General features: G+C 40.9%; 1 protein-coding gene across 7 annotated transcripts in view; it reads right to left on the bottom strand.

The window, feature by feature from the left end:
• Positions 1-8122: 8122 nt before the first annotated feature.
• Positions 8123-21066, bottom strand: part of LOC147327467 (noelin-2-like) — a 43094-nt gene continuing 30150 nt past the window's right edge. For all 7 annotated transcript variants that reach the window (XM_086295114.1, XM_086295118.1, XM_086295119.1 and 4 more), the window contains 4 exons: positions 19950-20056; positions 10101-10277; positions 9815-9988; positions 8123-9039 (listed from right to left, as the gene is read on the bottom strand). In XM_086295114.1, the coding sequence (XP_086151240.1) occupies positions 8719-9039; positions 9815-9988; positions 10101-10277; positions 19950-20056 (779 nt within the window). In that variant the 3' untranslated portion in view covers positions 8123-8718. The remainder of the gene's footprint in view (positions 9040-9814; positions 9989-10100; positions 10278-19949; positions 20057-21066) is intronic.

Genomic DNA, 21066 nt, shown 5'->3' with positions numbered 1-21066 from the left:
GTTGTCCAGTCATGCAGCTGTTGGCTTAACCAAATTTCCAAAATTAGATCATTCTTGTCTGTCACAATTTCCAAACCTTATGCATGCTGTTATATATTTTTTCCTTTTATTGACTTGGATATTGCAATGCTCGACAAACAGTGTCAGTCAGACGCCATGTGTAGAAATGTGCTATATACATTTATTACAACTATTATTGTTATTGTTGTTGTTCTATGTGAAAACATAAGATTTAATGCTGCATCAACAGACTGAATGATTGTTCTTCTGATTGCTTATATGATAAATCCACACATCAACCTACAGCTTTATACCGGCTTCCAGGATTGTTTGTGTGTGTGTGTGTGTGTGTGTGTGTGCGTGTGTGTGATTTTGTTTTTTGTTCTTTTTTAGCCACAAATGACCCTTTGGTTCGCTTATTTCAGAGCCAGCTTTTAAAAAGCAAAAACACTCTAAACTACATGCCCATATCCAAGCACCAGACAAAGCTAATTGGCATTCACATCATGACTCAGTAAAAGCAAACAGGACTTAGTTTGGATATGATGGGAATTTGAAAATCCCCCCCCCCCTCAAACAAAAAAAAGAAAAAAAGAAAAAACAGGACTGGAAAGGCTACCACATTGAATATACATCATTCAAAACAATTAAAAGAACCCTGCCTCTTTTGCTTATCCACATCGTTTGATGGAAATGGAAATGATCGGTGTACAGAGGATTGAATTTAAAGACAACCTGGAAAGTCAAATTAAAAAAATGATGATCCAGGCTAGTTTATTTCATTTCAGTCAGCTAAGTCAAAACAGTACTCTATTCCTTAAGTGACCAGATCAGTATTACAAAGTGTAATTGACTTGATACTGTACTCTGTTTGAAAAGTAGGGAGTAAAACTGCTGAATGGCTCAGTATGGAGTGGGAAGCAGGTGAGCAGGCAGGTGTGGAAGGTCAGGTGACTGAGCTAGAAAGCATAAAGCCTACCGCTGCATAGCAGGTTATCTGTACAGACCTTTTTTATTTATTTATTTTTTCAAAACTGGCCAACAGTAAAATAACAGCATGGTGTGAAGACTGCATACAAAGTATGCAGGTTTATTAAGCACAATCTTCACCAGCACACCACCTGCCTTGTTTTCCAGATGGATGGCGTGCCACACACCTACAAATAGAAGTTCCCTATAGTTATTTCAGAGGCAGTTCCTTACTAATAAATAACATGAAATGACTTTGTTGGAAATATAAAAAAAAAGGATATTGGCAGTGCTTCGTGTTTGAAGGCAGAATCTGTGGAATAATACATCCATCTGATAGCAGTATAAATCACCACAGATGCTCGAAGCTTCTGTTTCCATCTGAAAAAGGTGAAGGTTTCTTACAGCCTGCCAGTGGCTCATTTCCAATCTCCACCCTAAGGGCCCAATCAGTAAACCCTCACAGACTTAACTGAAGTCACCTGGTAAATGATTGAGTGCCACAGGCTGCACGAGCTTGAGAAAGTGTAAACAGAGATCAGGCAGTATTTGTTGACATGTACAGTTTTAAGAAAAATCCCGTTGGCTCATATCTGATTAAACAATATATGACTTTCATCATCTTGCCATCACAAGAAAAGCAACTGCACACAATTAAAGCTATAACATTGCTTCATAGTTCCATCTTCCTTTTCCTTGTAATGCAGTGGAGTGGCTGATTATGCCCTTGTTTGTTTACTGTTTAATTCTCCCAGGCTTTCCCTGGTAAACGTTTAAAGTCACAGCGCTATGAACTGTGGGTAATTCCCTCAGGCAAAGTCTGTAGAAACGCAGACTTGTTGAACAGGAAAGTGTGCATAAAGGGCTTAAAACGTCTGCAATAGAGAGTGCTCATGCATTGCCGATTTAACAGTGGGATAGCCCTGAGCTCTCAAGGACTGAAGGGGAATGTGTCTCAAAGTCTGTGAGTGTGGGCATTGAGATTGAGCCAGCATGCTTGCTCCAAAAGACTTAATTAAGAGACACTTTGCATTTGCAAGTGGAAAGTGAATTGGAATTGAGTCACTATATTAAGTCATAAGAGAAAAGTGCAGCAGTAAAATCATATTCTCAGACAACAGGACTTGTCTGCACGTGGCCGGAATTATCGTGATGCTGAATATTTCTGATAGTGTCAATAAAAATGAATTTAACTAAGAAATCACAACTGTTAAATGTGATCAAATATATCATGGTCACATTCCCATGTGTAATGTAAGTAAATCTGTTAATGCAGTTAAACCTCTGTGCGCCATCCTGTCCCTAGAGTAGTTCTAGGAGAACTCCTGTTAGAGTTAAATTGTTAAATGTTTGTCATTTTTATGTTTACCATTTGTACAGTGTTTTAACTCTGATGAAAGGAATTCCACTGTCCTTCCCCCCAGATTCTCGAGGTTCTGGTGGGGGGCTGTAATGTCTTATTGCAGATACATCCTATCTGGAAGATCTGCTTCTTTTGATGTAAGCTTCCTGCGTTTACGACCCTTTGGACAGCAGGAGGTCTGACACACACACACACACACACACACATTCTCACAGAAGTTCACAAATGTACATAAAATGCTTTGTCTTAGAACCAAGGGGGCGTGGCTTTGTTCTGACGTGTTTTGTGTGAACTGTGTCTCAATAAAAAGGGCAGCAAGGGAGGTCGTCGTCGAGGTCATTTTCGTGGTGGACACAGGCCTCCCTTGCGCAAGTGTTTGATCGATCGACTGTCTTGTTTTCTTCATGATGAATAAGTCTCTAGAATTAGCGGGGCTTGTGGAAACACAGACCCAACAACTCCCACTTAGAGAAAGTCAAACCCCAAACTGCCATGATCCACCAGTGGATGTCCTGGGGTGTGGTGCCTGTTTACCAGTGGTCACCTGATCTTCACACCCACGCACACGCACCTGTGGCTCCTCACGGCTGACAAACACCAACCAAACTTAAGGCCTGGCTGGCGTTCCTCACTGAAGTGTTGTACTTACTAGTGTTAGTGTAGCCCGGTTTAGTCTCTTGTTGTTCTCCCTGTGCTCCTGAGTGTTTCTCTGACGTCTGTCTCCATCTCCCTTGTGTAGACTTTCTGGGATCTGAACCTGTCTTTTCTGGACCCTTCCCAGTTGACCGTGAGTGAGAGTCCACTGTCTGGATTTGGACTGTACATAGTGGAGTGTGAGCGTGTGTTCCCCTTTTCCCAGGTCTGGACCTGCACTTGGAATCCTCTTTTCCCCGCCTCACTTTATATATGTACAAACCCACTTGTTTGATTGCATAGTTCAGAGTTCTGCCTTTTGAGTTCAGCGCCGGAAAACGTGACAAAAACTACAAAGCTTACAATCTGATTGGTCTCCTTTGGGTTTCCTGTATTAGCTGAAAAGAAACCATGATGTCAGAACATCTGGTGAAGCTGATTCATAAAATGTACGCTGCCAACCGTTAACATTTTGGCTGTTTTGCATCTTGGGATTTTTTTCTTATAGTGCAAACATTTGGTATGAAGGGAGAAATTAACAGTTTTTTTTCCAGGCTGTGAACCCCTCTTTTTACCCTCTAAAGAGGAGAATGTTAACATGCGAGTCTGCAAGAATTGACTCACTTCGGTAGCCAGCCTCAAGTGGCCAGCCGAGGAACTGCAGTTTTTCAGCACTCACAGCAGCTTGTTTCTTTTAGTCCTGCTGTTTGCAAATCGAAAGATGGAGCAGTTTTGCTCAACCAAAGACTAATATGATCACATTTTGTTACACATGCTTGTTCAGTTGTTTCAGTTTTGTCACTTGAATTATGCTTCTTGCCATTACAACCTGAATGTAAAAACCTCATTTAGCCCTGTGTATAATTGTTGTAATTAAAAAGCATTGCCTTGGTGATTATAATCAGCTAATTATTGCTGTTGGAAAGGCAGTGAAGGGAGGTGGTAGGATCACACCTGTTCTCTCCAGAGAATGGAAAAAAGCTCAGCCTGTGTAAAAGAAGCCAGTGATGCAGACTCAGTAATGCTGAGTGTTGTCAGCACGGTCTGTAGAATGAATCCACAAATTTTAGATTAGTGTCCATACACAAGAAATTTCATTTGCTTTAATGTCTCTTCATTTTTGTGCTAAAATAAGTGGATGTTTCTGAGCAGTGACCTGAACTCAAAGCAGTTAGACACAATATAATCACAGTCACCATGGCAACAGAATGGCCATTTGTGATGTTTCCACTGTCTTTATTATCCTCCATCGCTTTCTATCAATCCAATATTTTGTTCATCTTGTTATCCATGAGCACGCATGTGACTCATGGATAACATGACTCCTGCCTCGTCTGTACATCTGCTGTGTTACAGTATGCATTTCGTGTACGTGAGCTCATCTGTGCGAATGCGAGTGTGTGTTTCTGTGAGACTGCCGGTTTTAAGAAGCAGCACTGACTAATTTCTGGCTGTGTAATCTCTTCATTTTCAGCCCATAATAGCCACTTAAATTATAATGAGCAGGTTAACCTTTGCAGCTGTGCTTGTCCCAAGCTCGTTCAACTCAAATCCCGTGTAACACGGCTGGGCTCTTTTTGATTTCAAGCTGAGGTCCAACATCGGAAAACAAGTTATCATCAAATCTTTTTTAATTTTTTTTTTTTTTAATTTGGGGGGTGGGGGGGGGGGTGGGGGGTGGGCGCTTTATACAGCACACAGTGCTATTATTTTCTTCAATCTTTGACTCTACTTTGTATTGTGAAGTTTTCTATTATTATTATTATTATTTTTTAACTGAGCCATCCTGTCATTTCAGATCCTGACATCCTGCCCTTGTGTGTTTTCCTTCTCTGTGATTACCTGCGATACACTAATTTGTATCACATGGATCTTAGTTACAGGTGTACCATCCTATCCCGAGTTGTCCCAGCTGCCTGATTTTTTTTTTGGGATAATAAAAAGCGTGATATTTTTTTGTGTGTTTTTGAGTCGTATTTGAATCTGCCTTCCGCATTAACTTGTTATACTCCCTAAAATAATTTTAAAACTAAGAACATTTGCTAAAAATTAGTAAAATGTGCATCAAGTTTTATCTTATCGTACAGCACCAATGTATCATCTGGGAGACCTCATGATGACAGAAACATTAGTATTTAAAGAGACATCCACATACAGTAAGAAGGAAACTGACGCTTGGTAGCTACCAGCTGAAATTTCAAGGCCCAGCTCCTTACAGTACTGTGAAAAAAGTTTTCTCATGACTCTTTGCAGCAATAATTGAAGTAGTCATTTTCTCTATGACTTTATCAGTACCTTGTGTTGTCATGGAAGAAATTTGACCAACTCTTTTGTATATCATTGCCTTCTTTTATTGAGGTTAGCAGGGATTTGTTTATACACATCCACAGTATTTCGATCAGGTTGAGGTCTGAACTTTCACTAGGCAACTGAAACTCTCTGATTCTTTCCTTTTTCAGCCATTCTGTTCGAGATTGTTGATATGTTTGAGATCGATGTTGAGGCGTTCGCAACTGGCTCAGCAGCTACAAAACAAGCCCAAATCATCACCCCTCCACCTCCATGCTTGACAGTTAGTTGGGGTCTTTGTGCCAATATGCTGTGCTTGTTTATTCCTAAACGTGGCGTTACGGCAGACTACACTTACATTCTTTTCAGAATTTGCTAGCTAGTTATCCTTTTAAATTTCAATGCACAGCATAAGAGTAAACGTGTAGTTTGACCCATCAAATGAAAAAATAAACTGATTTTTATCACCATCATGAGAGAAATAAAGTGCAGACAAACTGTCCCCTGATATGCTCACCTGGTTACTTACAAAGCTAAACCTCAAAATCAGATGTATAATTGCTGTGAGAGAAGATTACCATCAGCTCGATATTCAAATTTGCCCAAATTAAGAAATATGTGTGTCCAACACATAATCACTCTAGTAAGTGTAGAAACTGAGAAGGAAAAATGGAGACACAGTTTACACTAAACACAATTTACCAAGTTTCCTTTGGTACATGGTGGAAATCATTACTAACATGTCGATCACATAATTTTCCCTTAGAAATGCTCATTTGGGGTTTTTTCTTGCAGAAAAATTCAATTTTTTGACCCTCATTGGGAATGCTAGCACATAAACATAAGAGGCATTTTCCATATATTGTTATTAAGATTGGAGGAACCAGTTGTTTATATGTGGAGTTATGGCTTTTTCAGGTGTTTTTGTAAGCAGCATTTGTATTTTCTGTCACAGCAACATGTGGGAGATGGTCTACTGACTCATGGAAGCCAGCTGCCCAACCACACTGCTGCATGCCTGAGGATAGAGCTGGGCGATATGAGATTTTTTCATATCACGATATGTTTTTTTCATTTCAGGCGATAACGATATCTATCACGATATAAGCCAAATAACTATATTTGTAAGATTTAAATGTGCCGTTGCTCACAAGTAAAATGTGAAATAATCAGCAGCTTGTTTTTATTTAAATATTTATTTCCCATAATAAGTTCAACAGGGTAGATGTACTTAAGGAACATGAGACTTTTTCAGATAAATAAAGGCAAATATTGCAAACTACACAAAAGGCAGCCGCTAAAGCGTTTAAGTTTCAAAATAGAACAAATGAAACAGACTAAATTGTCAATTCCACTTAGAAACAAAATATTAATTCTAAAAATAAATCTTAGTTTGTTTTACAGAAGAACAGACAAAACTGACTAACTTTTGTCAATATCAAATAAACTGAGAACTAAAAGGAAATTCTCAATCTCTCCTTGTTGTATAGCTTAGCTTTTCAAACAGTTTTAACAGTTACTTTAGTCTGACAAAAGCCGAATGACGAATTAGCGCTTCCAGTCAGAGACTGAGGCTACGTCCACACGTACACGGGTATTTTTGAAAACGGAGATTTTCCGTTTTCGTTTTAAAAAATAATCCCGTCCACACATAAAGGCAGAAATGAAGGAAAACGCTGCTATGAACATGCCAAAGCAGCAGGTGGCGCTAGATTCCTAACCGTGAAGAAATGTTGGCCAATCAGAAGTCTAGAAGCCTCGGTGGGAAAAAGTAAACAAAGCTGGGGCATAGAAGCAGAACAGAGTCGTATGTGTGGAGGGACAGTAACTGTGTGTATATGTAAGCATTTAAACACTGCAGAGAGTAGAATTAACAGTATTGTAGAAATTCATTTCACCGAAACAATAACGTGGCGCACAGTGTGACGCATGCACCAGTTCATTGTATTTCCAGACTTGCTTTCGGCACATTTACAGTGCACGCTACTCTGTTTTTTGTCAGACTTGAAATAGTCGAAATACCTTCACACTACGGAACTTCTATGGCTCTTCCGTTCGACAATCTCTCCGGCATTGGAACCATCATCTGTTTTCTCTTCGGTCACGCTCGGTTGATTTTTCTAGTCGGCACACTCATTTCCTCCATTACCCGCTGGCTGCTTCCCAAACAAACACACGTGCGGCTTGGCACTTGTGCTGTACGTAACAAGTCACGCGACGTGACGCTGCGGCTGTGATTGGTTCGGCTCTGCGCTACTTGATTTGGATTGGCTGACCTTTTTTTTTTTTTTTTTAAGAGGACAAGAGCGGCGAAGTCTATCGCGATAGCTTAATTTCTCTATCGAGTAAAAGTTATATCGCGATACATATCGTTATCGTTCTATCGCCCAGCTCTACTTGAGGAGCTAATTGCAATCAGTGCACTGGTTATAGGAATGGCATTCCAGACACTGTGCGATCGTCACTGCCCTTTAGTATCCATTACACTCTTTATTTTTCACTCTGTATTGAGCTCTTCCAAAGCCATGTTAAAAAGTACCTCACACAACATAGCAAGCAGATCCTGAAAAGCTAACGTTAAGAAGGAAAAATTTAGCAGACTGTCACATGATTGGATGCTGCTTTGTTCTGGAAGATGTGCACTGAAGAGCATCTGTGGCTATTTGAATATACTGCTTACACCTGCCATCCCATGAGGACATCTTTGGTTCCCTGTTTGTGTTTTTTAATCCTCTAAATTCATGAGGGTCCATCCAACCAGATGCCCAAGTGGAGAAAGGTAGAAGGAGAGAAAGCACAAAGCCTTTTTTGTTTTGGTGTATTTGTGTATACTATGTTGTGTAGAGATCAGGACAAAGAAGTCTTGGCAAAGTTTGACAGTAAACTTTATTGAATGAACAACCATGCTGACTGAACACGTCCACGATCACATCACAAACCCGGAATATCTCAGTCAGGGCCATCGTCATAGCTCGAGGTTTGAAGCGAGGTGAAATTCAGTTCATGAGCTGTGTGTATATATATATAATTTTTTTTTTCCAACAATGCGACCTCTACTTCCAAAGTCACTTCTTGATATACGAGTGGAATGAAACGTAACAGAATATGGATGAGCTCAAAATGTCTGACTTCCTTCTTTTCTATCAGCGTCCCTGCTGCAGAGGCAGTTAAGCCCATCGTCGCGGTGATGAACACTCTTGTCTGTGACCTTTAGACTGGTGTTTGACAACCATGTACTGTGTCTAGTTATTAGCTCAGCGAGCTCACATCATCTAGAAGTCATTCAAATTCAAACACAGACAGTACTTATTACCTTGTTGAGATGTCAGTCGCTGTTGTGTGCGTGTGTGTGTGCATGCGTGTGTATTTTTGCAAGTTTTGAAGTGTCCTTTAAAAACCTTTCTCCTTCATCTCTACTTTGTTTTTTTCATTTTCATTTTTATTTATATCTTTTAGGTGTAAATCTATCCATCGCTCCTGATAACGTGAAACAGTGTGACATTATAGAGGACCTGGTGACCGTTGTTCCAGGTGTACAGTGCTCTCTCTCTGGGGTTGTAGTCCATCATGCTGATGTGGGAGTACTGGTTGTGGAAGGGGATGTCGGTGTATTCGTACGTGGAGGTGTTGGTGTGGTAGGCAAAGTGGACCTTTGCTCCGGCCAGATGGGAGTTGGTGACGTACAGGGTGCCGCAAATCATGAAAGCCTCCCCAGCACTCCGCTTAGGAAACCCGGTGTCCCAGCTGTGGAGGACTTCAAGCGAATGAGGGTCGAGGCGACTCACCTGGAGGCAGAGAGGACAGGGTTGGCAATGATGCCGTCTCACACGGTTGTGAATAAGCTGAGGTAAATCTGTAGCTGCAGAAATGGTGAAATTTGTTGAAAGCAGCGTGTTTGTCGTAGATTGTACATGAGAGAGGACTTTTATTTTTTGTTTTCTAAAGGGCCTCACAGTATCACAGACCGTCTGCATAAAAGATGGATGCAAACTGTGGGCTTGAAAAGAGAAGCCAAGGAGCCATAAACCGGTCTTCTATCTGATGGAGGTGGATGAGAGAATGACCCTACATTTCAACTGATTCAGAAAACACTCAATCACTAGTTTCTGTCTTCACTGAAAACAGCACAATGTTCATTGGTGCATTATAAAGTAGATGATGGCGAGGATATGATTTAGGGCACAGCTAATTACTAACTGTCTCCCCAAAACACAACTGTTGTGTCTTGTGAAGGGTGTTTTTTGTGAGCGTGTGGCTTTTTTGTCCATCTCTGTCGTTTGTTTTCATTGTATTTGCGTTTCATTGTATTTGTATTTGCTTTATTCAAATTCCACTGCATATCGTGTGCTTTTGCTGGATGTTTCTATTTGCTGGTGTTTTCTTAAGATCCAGTACCATACATAAGATCCTGGCTGTCACATGAATTTGATGTACAGCACAGCAGCTTCTTCTCTCTGTTTCAGTGTGCTAGTCATAACACTTAAATCAGTCAAAATTTGCTGTGTGGCAATGTGTCTCATGTGTCTCTGTGAAGGAAAGTTAGAGAAAACGGAGACAGACCATAATGTTTCCAGCGTTTGGGATGGAGGTGTAGACAGCCCAGAGTCCTGTCTCATCTGCCATGAGGTCGATGTCAGAGGATCCTCCCCAGCTGTAGGGGAAGGTGTTGTTGTATCCTGCACCGCTTAGGCTACGCTGGAGTAACACACTGCGAGAGCGGAAATGGTACTGAACCTAGAAAGACACACACACACGCATATGCACGTACATACACGTACAGCATCTCATTTTACTCGACCGTCAATCATCAGCATCAGCTGTTACTGATCGTGACCCAGTCTCGTACCAGGATGTTGCTCTGGTGCTTGTTGTAATAGAGAGACCCGTTGTAGACCACGTGGCCGGTTCCCGCCCAGGGGTGGGGTAAGAGATGCTGCACGAAATTTTGGCCTTTTGTGAAGTCCCCCATGGTCCTGTACTCTAGCACACGTCTGCCCTTATAGTAGCCATCCATCGACCACACCTGTTGGAGAGAAGGGAAAGGAGCGCAGATGGCTCATCTATAGCCAGCTCGTAAAATGAACTCCTGCTGAGCAATAAATTCTGTTACGCTTTGAGAGTGATCCATCATGCCCCCCCCCTCCTGCTGTCCAAAAAACTGATTAGATCACGACATAATGTACTCAGACTGTCGCAGTTGGATGATGCAAACCTCGAGTCGGTCAAATAAAATAAAAGCAAAGGCAACAGTTTGGTATCACCCAGACCTTCAGGTGGGGAAGATAACAAACGCAGGTTCAGCAGGCCTGCCAAAGCTCTGGATTTGTCAGCATGCTGAAGTTGTGCGCATGAGGCCGCAGCAAGAGAGATGCTCAATATACAAAAGGTTATAGGGCTTTTCTTCAGCTGCTTTTCCTGCATCACAAATAGCAAAAAGTGTATGCAAGTCGGTGTTCGGCGAAGGTTGCTCACCAGAAATAACAAAACTGCTTTTTGTCTGCCTCCATCTAGGGAACGCCTGCTCCCCCCTATCATATTCCTATTTCAGGACTAGACAGTGCAAGCAGTTTTGGCTATGCATTTCCACAGTTTATAACATTCCCGGAGATAATTAGCAGCAATAAATTCTGATCTATCCCAGGTATGGATGTTTGATGTCCACCTTTTTCCCACCTCCTCAATCAAGCTGACCTGAATTTAAATCACCGCCCGATGAGAAGTAAAAACCCAATAATCTTAGTGTAATGAGAAGAGCTGTAAATATAGGACAGTGGAAGAAGTTGTGGGGAGGGAGCAGAAGATGAAAAAGATCAGTGGTGAAACAAACGACCAGAGAAGAAATGGGATGGGTGGAAAATTGCGCGTCGGCAGCGTGGAGGATTAATTACCCGGGGAGGGGACGAGAGGTGAAGCAGATGAAAGAAAAGAGCAGAGAGCACTGGGAAGAGAGAGCATTGTTGGTGAAAAAGATGCTCGTTATCCCCCCCCCCCCCCCCCCCCCCCCCCCAAAGACTGAAAAGTACTGAGGCCAGATAAAAAAAAGGGGGGTGGGGAGGGGGCAGATGAAAAGGAACCTTTTTGTTAAGGGGAAAAAACCCTCTCCTGCAGTAGAACAGCAATTTTTTAAATTACAGTTCATTTGTAGCAGCAATATTTAAAATTCACATTGAATTAGAGACTTTCAGACAAAGGTAACTGATTGCGGTTATTTTGAGGGCCTTCAATAACAGAGTTTAATTGAGACTCGGCTAGTGGTTTGAAAAGACAATGAAGCAGACTGATTGGCCTTTCCCGCTCCTTCCAGTGCGCTCTCTTCTCTCCTCCAAACACTGATGAAGCTTTCTCAGTTTTAATTCGCTTTTAAATAGGTTTCAAAGGAAGACGAGTCCCTTTGTTTATTGGCAGCTGTAATCTTCTCGTGTCTGAATGCACCATTTACTTTAAATAAACAAGCTCCAGATACTGATTATATAGCAAACGGTGCGCACGGAAAGTGACTTGGGATTTTGTTTTCTTCTTCTGCTTCTAGAGCTTACGTCTAAGTTTTACAAATTAGTGAGCTATTTTCTTTCTGCTCCCCTCCCGGCTGGCCTACTCACATATGCCCTTAAAGGATCAGTTGTATCCTATTACAGTATCCACATGCTATGAAGTGATCCCTCCCCATTGTGACTACACTAAGGGGAAAGAATATCCACAGGTCCTGCAAATATTCATTCGGGAGCACGTCTGACATTTCAAGTGGGTCTCTTCATACTGGCAGTCACATGTTGGTTTACATTAGTGGGTTGGACTGCATTTACAGGGCATTTTTAGCATGTAACTGATGTACTGATACACTATTGCCAGTAAAGGCACCGATCTCAGCATCAGGTGCAATTTAGGGATCAGCATCTCTCACAAGGATACTCAAACATGAGGAGCCAGAGGCCGAATAAACACTGCTGTGATCAGTGGACTGATCCTACTCTGAAACTACTGCCAGTTAGCTTAGCTTAGCGGTTTGTAGCTTCATATAGAGTAGGCTCTTGTATTTATATTTTCTTAAGAGGGAAACATACAGTACTGTGCAAAAGTCACTCTCTTTTTAAAAATATTTTTCTAGAGAAATGGGAAATAGATACAGGGATTTATTGAATCACCTGAAAATATACATGGAAATATATATTTTCCATGTAAATTTGCTAGAGCCACTGCCTGAACTTTCATAGACAAAGTCTCTTCTTTAAGTAGTCTTAAAATATTTCTCCAGGCTTGTTAAAGGACATTCAAAGCTCTTTGGTTTTTTGCTGCCTTTTGTTTTGTTCTGTATCAAGATGATCCCACACTGCTTCAATAATGTTGAGGTCTGAGCTCTGGGGAGGCCAATCCATGACTGATAGTGTTATTGCATGATTTGGCATACCTCAACCTTTTCTCCTGTTCCTTTCTTTAAAAACGGCTTCTTGATACTAAACCTTTCACTGAGACCATTTCTGATGAGGCTTCAGTGAACAGTAGATGGATCAACTGAAGCCCCAGATGCATCTCTCAGGTCCTGTGTCAGGTCACTGCTGGATTATTTCCTGTTTCTTAAGGATGTGAGTTCATCTCAATGGTTTTTAAGCCTGCTGATTATTCATTTGTTGCCTGTTATGTTTGGACAGAACTTCACCCCTTGGGTGAAAAAGCATCCAGTGTCCAAAGGCAACCTTTGAAAGACCTTCAGAAAACCTGGAGAACTATTGCTCAAGACCACTTTAAAAAATTACAAGAATGTTTGGCTCCTTGGAGGGAAAATACAAGGAAACGAGGGGTGGCTTGAGACTTTAGCACAGTACTGGAAATACCAATACATTAGTTACACTACTAATACTGATGCATTACTTAAAGTACTTACGCTATTTAAGTGAAAGGTCATTGATGCATTGTATTTATAGGACAACTAGACACAGGTAATTTGCAGAACTTGCCCATTGTTAGGCTCTTTACATCTTACCCTAACAACAATGAGCATATTTGCCAAAATGTCAGACTACTGCTTCACATTCAGCCCTAACTGTCTGACAAAAACGCAGCTCCTATTTAACCTGATCAACCCTGACAAATCAAAGGCCTGCAAGCAGAGGGCTACAGTAAATACCAGAGGGCTGTGAACCTGGCTCATCTTTAACCATATCTCAGTGTAATGTCATGTTAAGCACGCTTGAGCTTTGATGCAAACATAGTATTATATTCTAACCCTGTAATTTAATTCTGGCTTTAACAGGGAGGCAATGAAGAGAAGATAATCCAGGAGAAATGTGATCTCCTACTCTTGTTCCCTGTTAGCTCTCCTGCCGCTGCATTTTCGATCACCAGGAGGCTTTTCGGGGAGCTTTAAAGATAACTGTATAGCATAGAAATACAAAAACGAAGCCTAGAAGTAACAAATGCATTGAATTTCACCATCGCTTACAGAGCATCTTCCTAAAAACCCTCACCAAAAGAGGATCTACTGCAGCATTCACAGTGTAGTTTTCAGCAGGGTGAACCAGATCAACAACTACAATTCGAAGCTAATCGAAGAATTAACCCTGATTTAACCCACTGCAACTGGGGAATTATGCACTAAAATGCTTGACCTTTTCTTTTTCGCTTCTTCTTCTTCTGCTTTCTTTGGTTTCACATTTTTCACCTTCACCATCAGACGGCTCCCCTATTAGTCTCCCTCTACAGTTGCTCTTTTGATCAGCCTTCACTGCCTCTTCTTCTTCTTCTCTTTGTCTCATCCCCTCCTTCTGTTCGCCCCTTGTTTCACTTCTTCTTTCCCTGCCTAACACCTCTTCAGCAACCGTCCTCATGCCCCCCTCCCACCCCCAGCCCCCTCCATTTGCTATGTCTCTCTCGCCCTTTCGCTCGTTCTCACACTATCAGCTGAGGCATCTTGACAGATCAGGGGATATCCACACCTCAGCAGCTGTTCTCAAATACAGCGACAGGTGTGTCCATGCGTGCGTGCGCGCACGTGTGAGTGTGTGCCGCGTGCATATGCACACACACATACACATGCACATTTGTGCACTGATGAGCTAATGAAGAATTCATAAATGCCAAAGTGGCACCCTGTAGTCATGGATACCAAAGGATGTATGAGAATGACTTTACTCATTTTGACTCACAGTGTGTGTGTGTGTCTTTTTGTTAAAGAGAACAAACTTTTACAAACAAACTAATTTGGTCTGTGATGTTTGTGATGATTCAATATGTGCACTACTACAAACAAAGCCTGAGAAAATATTATCAACATCATTGTTTGGAATTTTTTGTCTGTTTTTGATGAGATGAGAATAAAAAGACGCCGTTTTGGGGGGAAATCGATTCAATAAGATGATTGTCCGTTAGTTGGCTGGTCTAATCATGAAGAATAACAGCTTTAACAACAAGAACACAATGGCTGTCAAAGTCACATCATCTTCTCCGCTACACCCACACCACTCTTTTGTGCCTCGCTTAGGTTTGATTCTTTTTCTCAGAACACAGCAGATGAAATTAATGCCAAAACTGCTGTGTGCTTGGAAAAACGTTTGGAAGGAAAGTAAAGAAAACAGAATTTGCATCATTAGGGTGTTGAATTTGCATTTAAGAATATTAATAAATCACAAATTTGTCAGAGCGTGATTTTTCCTCCTCTGGAGCTTTGTGTTTCACACCTTGTTTTCACTCCCTGATTAGTTTCATTTTCACTCCTTCATAATTTTGCAGTTAGTTTTAGAAGCCAAAAACTACAGAACCTGGTCACATTTACTAAAATTAAGTGGATAAAATTGTTTCTTAAAGAGTAACCAGACAACTTAACAACACACAATATCTTGTTTGTAACTTTTGTTTAACCGAAGGTCTTTTTTATTACTACTTTAAAATCCAGGTTATTGCACAGAGCTTTTTTTTTTCCTTTTTATAAATAGCTACAAAGTTAACTTTTAACTCTGAGGGGGCCTCACCCACCGCTGTCTATCCAGGGCCTTGAAGTGGAGAGGGTGAGCAGCTGTAGGTACCTGGGCGTCTACATCTCTGAGGACCTCACCTGGTCACTGAACACCACACAGCTGGTCAAGAAGGCTCAGCAGCGGCTGTATTTCCTGAGGAGGCTGAGGAAATTTGGTATGCCGGCCAAGATCCTCAGCAGGTTCTACAGCTGCATTGTGGAGAGCACCCTGACCAGCCGCATCACTGCATGGTACGGCAGCACTACTGCTATGGACCGCAAACCCCTGCAGAGAGTGATAACAACCGCGGAGAAGATCACTAGGACCCCGCTGCCCTCTCTGCAGAGCATCTACCATCGCAGAGTCCAGAGGAGAGCTGCCTCCATCCTCAAAGACCCCTCACACCCCAACACGGACTGTTCACACTTCTGCCCTCGAGATGAAGGTTTAGAAGTGTGAAATCCAGAACATCCAGACTCACTAACTCCTTCTTCCCCACTGCCATCAGACTCACTGACACATTTTGAACAGTAATAATATTTTTTTGACCGTCTGGTCATCTTACATATTAAGCTATTGCTCTTTTGCACACATCTGTTTCAAATCTCCATATTTTGTCTCCTTTTCTGTCTTCAGCTATTTATTTATATATTAATCTGTGGGTGGTCAGCAAAGAAAAAATTCCATTGCACAAAGAAATGCCTTTTCTCTTGTGACACATGACAATAAACACTTTGAATCTTGAATTTTGAATCTTTTAACTTTCAATTACCGCAACACAAAAAGAGAGAAGATTAGATCGAGTGGCAGACGAATGGAAACAAGGAAATGGCAGCTGTTCTACTGGCAGATTAATGGCTTCCTTATAAATTACAGTCAGTTATTATGCTAATGTTATTTATCATTACAAGTAAACTAGATTCAGTCACAGCCCATTACGTATTATTATTCTGTTTCATGTGAGAAATGTTTGCCCAAATCAGTATGCTATGTTTACATATTAACCCACTTCCCACTTTATTTGGCACTGCTGTTCAGCTGTTCAGCTTGTTAATTAATCAGCCAATCACATGGCATTCCTTAAGGAATGTCAAAATGGTCAAGACGACCTGCTGAAGTTCAAAGCGAGCTTTAAAATGGACAACAAAGGTGATTTAAGTGGACTGAATGTGGCAAGGCTGGTTTGAATATTTCAAAAGCCGATGAATCGGCTGGGATTTTCACATGTTGGAGGTAGAGTCAGAATTTGTAGTAAACAGCATGAAAGCAGAGAAGGCATGCTTCTAAAGCTGCTTAACATGCACCCATATGTAAAAAGCATCAGTTGGCGTGTCATATAATCAAACTCAGAGGACACTCTGAGGTGCCAGAGACTTCTACAGTACATCAGTATTTGCTGTAGTGGAAATGAGAACAGGCTGAACTTACTCAACAGTTTGAAAGCTCCACTTTTTTGTTCACAACATGGGAGCAAATACTGAAGCTTTTTTGTGCCTGTGAACCAAGTGTGCAATTTTAATCCAAGTGAGTCATCTTGACTCTGGTTTTTAGTTCTCTTTAATGCATCCAAAGGGTGCATATGCAGCGTCACTCAGTAAAATGTATTCACCGTTTTATAGCTGCGCCCTTTCCAGCTGTGTACGGAGCAACTGTTTTGTTTTGTTGTGCCAGTGCAGGAGTGATTGTAAAATTTTAAATGCATTTTTTAGAGCCTGGCAAACACATGCAGAAATAATTACTTCTGTAAAAGGAAACAGCCCTGCAATAGTCTTGTGAGGGAGGAAATGTAAAGGACTTAATGATAAACATTACTGTCTTTGTTCTACAGGGCTCCATAAGGCTGAGAGGGGGGAATAAGATAAAAGTGATTGAAGCACTTTACAGCATATAATAGCTTTGCTGGCTTATTTAAAAACAATACAAATACAGAAAAAAACCCCAGTGCATTTATAAAAGTGCACTTCTTGTGCTTTCTCCACGCTCCGATTCAGGAACATCACCTACTGTGCAGCATGAAAAGACCAGAAAAAGCTTCCAATTGTTGGGACAAAGGTGCAAATAGACAGAGAGACTGAGAAAGAGCCGCCACCCATAACTACACCAGTCACACCTGGAACTGGAAAACAGAAAGCAATAAATGGGATACTGCTGCTGTGTATAGCGCCTTCTCATCACCAGGGAGACATTCTAATAGAGAACAGGCAAGGGTCACCATGGCGATATAAATCACACCTGGCAACTGGGAGACAGTCGCCTTGACAACTAGCTTAATATGCACTCCCTGAACAGAATGTGTGTGTGTGTGTGTGTGTGTGTGTGTGTGTGTGTGTGTGTGTGTGTGTGTGTGTGTGTGTGTGTGTGTGTGTGGAGACAGAGTGCACACAGGAGTCATGTTAGAAATGAGGCTGAAAGAAACTGAAAAATACATCAGCGAAAATATAGAAGCGGGCAACTTTATGACCACTTTCACCTGCCGTACTTGTCATGTGCCCACAAGAGCACACAGTCTTATTTTGATGATTACATCAGTTCCCTTTACTCCATCTAAATCCAAACTTACAGTACATCTAAGCTCACACATGACTTCACACTAAAAATTAATTTCTTATGGGTGCATGTGTATTGAAACTTTAATATGACATTCATGTATCCCCTCACAACACGAATACTAACAAGTACATACACATATATTTGCATGGCTATCTTTGTGGGGACCCTTATGAATGGAACACCTAGCAGAGAAAATTTTTGATTTAAAAAAAAAAAACTGACCTGCTAAGAACTTAACCTAACATGATTTAACATCTAAATATATCTCCAGAACATTAGCGGGTGACCCGATGCCGCTGCGACAACTGCATCGAGCGGATCATGTGTGAGTTGGAGCAAATAAACACCAAAATGCAGGTGGTGTGAAAATGTCTCCTTTTTTGAGGTGCAGTAATTTAAGTTAAATCAATGAAGCTCGTAAATTGTTCAGCGGGGCAGTGAAAAGAAGAAACTGCAAATAGTTACATTTGGGAAATACTGGCCACTATGCTTGCATTGGCAATATGAAGGAGGCGAGATAGAGCCAGAGACTATTACATAAATAAACAAGAAGCACTCCAAGAGCACAAACCTCCATCAAGGCAGCTCGTTCTCTGGGCTGTATTTGCTCTTAAAGAAATAGTATTTTATTTTGTATATATTCATTATAAAAACAAAATGTGTGGGAGTAGGCGATGGATAACGAGTGTTGATTTGTCAATAACTTGAGCCTATTATATAATATGATACTACACCATATTTCTAACTAGCAGCTTGTCTCTTTCACTTGATAATACTTTTGTTAGAGATATAACACATCTCAGATCTACCAACTGGCATGATATTTGGATGCAAACTATATGACAGAAGAAACCCCAAATAGCCGTATCATTTCCTAACTGTTGCCAATACAAACAAAAGCAAAAGCATTTTACACACAATTTAAAAATAAAAAAAACAATTTTGTGAAAGTTTGACCGTTTGACCTTAAAAAAGAGGTCAGAGGTCCAAAGTAACATGATATCTAGAATCCAGATATATCATTCCCTATATGTCTATATGCTGTCAATACAAACAACAGCAGTAAGGAATATAGTTTTAATAAACACAGCTCTATATAGCATTATTATCACTTTGACCTTCAGATCAATCTTTTGACCTTGAAGAAGAGGTCAGAGGTCAAATTTGAGATGATATTTTATAATGTATATGTTGACAATACATGCTACACTTTGTTTCTAAGTTTCTAAGAATCATAGTTTCTACAGTATTGAGCTTTTTGTCAGTTTTTGACCAATAAATCATTAAGTTGACCTTGCCGACCTTGGTGGATGTAAGTATGTGTGACCTCACTCTGCATTCCTGCAAAGTTTTATGAGAATTCATTCAAAACTTTTCGAGCTATCATGTTTACAGAAAGAACGGCTCAACACGCACACGCACAGGAGAAGGTAACCAGTCACCAGTCTGAACCTCAGCCAGGAAATTGATTGGTGCATTTCCAACTAAAGAAGAAAGCAGAGGAAGTTTGTACTACCAGAAAAGGTGCTTATATAAACCAGGAAACTATTAGCCAGTCATGTTGCCCACATGTGACAGCAGAGTTTCACTGGTCTTAGTTTGTTCAGCTGCTCTGGTGGGCCGTCAAAGACATCACTCTGGATTGAGTAATAATGACTCTGTAACATCATGAAATTTGCAGAGATTTAAATACCCAGCAGCAAACAAACAAACATTCCTCCAGCTACAACCATAAATAAATAAATGTAATTAATTAAATAATCTCAGAAATAGTGATAAACACTCAATACAAACAGGATACAACAAGATAAATGACAGAAAGAAGTGAAATGCATGAGATAGAGATGATAATTTAAGGGTTGAGGGCAGTCTGCATGGTGGTCAGAGCAAAACCAAGTTATCAGACTTTTTAAAGCTGCACTTTTTATGTTTCAGTGAAATTAAAGCAACATCTCTGTCCACTTACATGTAAGTACGGGGTTCTGTAAGAGTTACAAATAATTACAAATATATGGCTACTGAGTGGCGAGACTTGCTTCTAGAAGGACTTTCCCCGAGCCAGACCACCAAATGCCTCAATCCCAACCTAAACCTTGTTCTAACCCCGACTGTAAACCTTTTTTTTTTTAAATATATAAATGGAACAAACTGAAGAAGAAGAAAAAACAGAAAAAAGACAAATCACACTGTACACCTACCCTGCTGTCAGAGCTGGGAATCATGGCATCAGTCATCCAAGAGCCAAAGCGGGATCCCGAGGCCCTCACAGTGATGGGGTTGCTAACGGCAGTCAGACGACCACATCCTGTTAACAAATGATAAACGGACCATGTAAACGCTGAGGCGGAGATCCTCCATCCTAGATCTGTTGTTTATGCATAGAGCAGCCACATGGAGAAGATAATGCAGATGGAGCACCAGTTTGTGCTCATGTTATCCGGATTGGTCTGAGTAATGCTCGTCGTCAAGGTGACTTGGCCAGCTGGTTTATGAGCAGCCATCACCTGCCACCAGTCTTAACTCACTTCAGCAATGCTTCATAAAAACTTGAAAATGTGTTGACGCCACAGGCGTGAGCTGTGAAAAAGCAGCTTCTATTTCTCGAAAAGATAACACAGAGGAATACATTTGGGTGTTTTAGTCATTTAGATAATAACTTTAAGACATTTTGTTTTTCAGGTAAATGAAACTGCCCACTCACAGTGATACCGCATTTACATTATTCCAACTATAAAACACCGTTTTTAGGTTTGAAAAGTGTAGTTGGTTATTTCACTGAGAGTTTTAATAGAGCCTTTTCAGCCACCTGAATTAACATCAGTTATAATGGCTCTCAACAGAGACAGCTATTTAGATCAAACCCAATGTCAAAATGCATTTCTACATCAACATCCACTTGTATGCTTTCCACAAACAGGCTTATTGTGTCCCGGCTTTTCAATTTTCCTCAAAATGGGCCTAAATAGGTGCACTTCTGTTTCTGTCCCCATGTTAGACTTTGTTGTTAGAGCACTCTCTGCTGCTCTTAAAGCAATACTTTGACATTTTGTGGAAAATATTTATTCACTGCCCGTTGGAGTGTTAGATGAGAAAATCAATACCACTCTTATGTCTGTCCAGTAAAAATGAAGCGACTGCCAGCAGCCTAGCTTAGCACAAAGAGGAAACCGGGAATGTCCATCTGTTTCCCCATAGCTGTCTCCGCATGTTACTACCCGATGGCTATGCGTCTTTTTTTCTTTTTACTGAAGAAACACCCTCAACTCTTACCAAGTAAATAAAATAAGAATCCTTCCTAAAAATCTCTTTAATCCT

Source organism: Aulonocara sp. 'chitande type north' Nkhata Bay, linkage group LG6 (assembly GCF_057382095.1).
Source record: "Aulonocara sp. 'chitande type north' Nkhata Bay isolate Kocher_YH1m ecotype deep benthic linkage group LG6, A_spYH_male_GT1.1, whole genome shotgun sequence".
Classification (NCBI taxonomy): Eukaryota; Metazoa; Chordata; class Actinopteri; order Cichliformes; family Cichlidae; genus Aulonocara; species Aulonocara sp. 'chitande type north' Nkhata Bay.
Note: the sequence above shows the minus strand (reverse complement) of the source record. Positions and strands in the feature narration are given on the sequence as shown.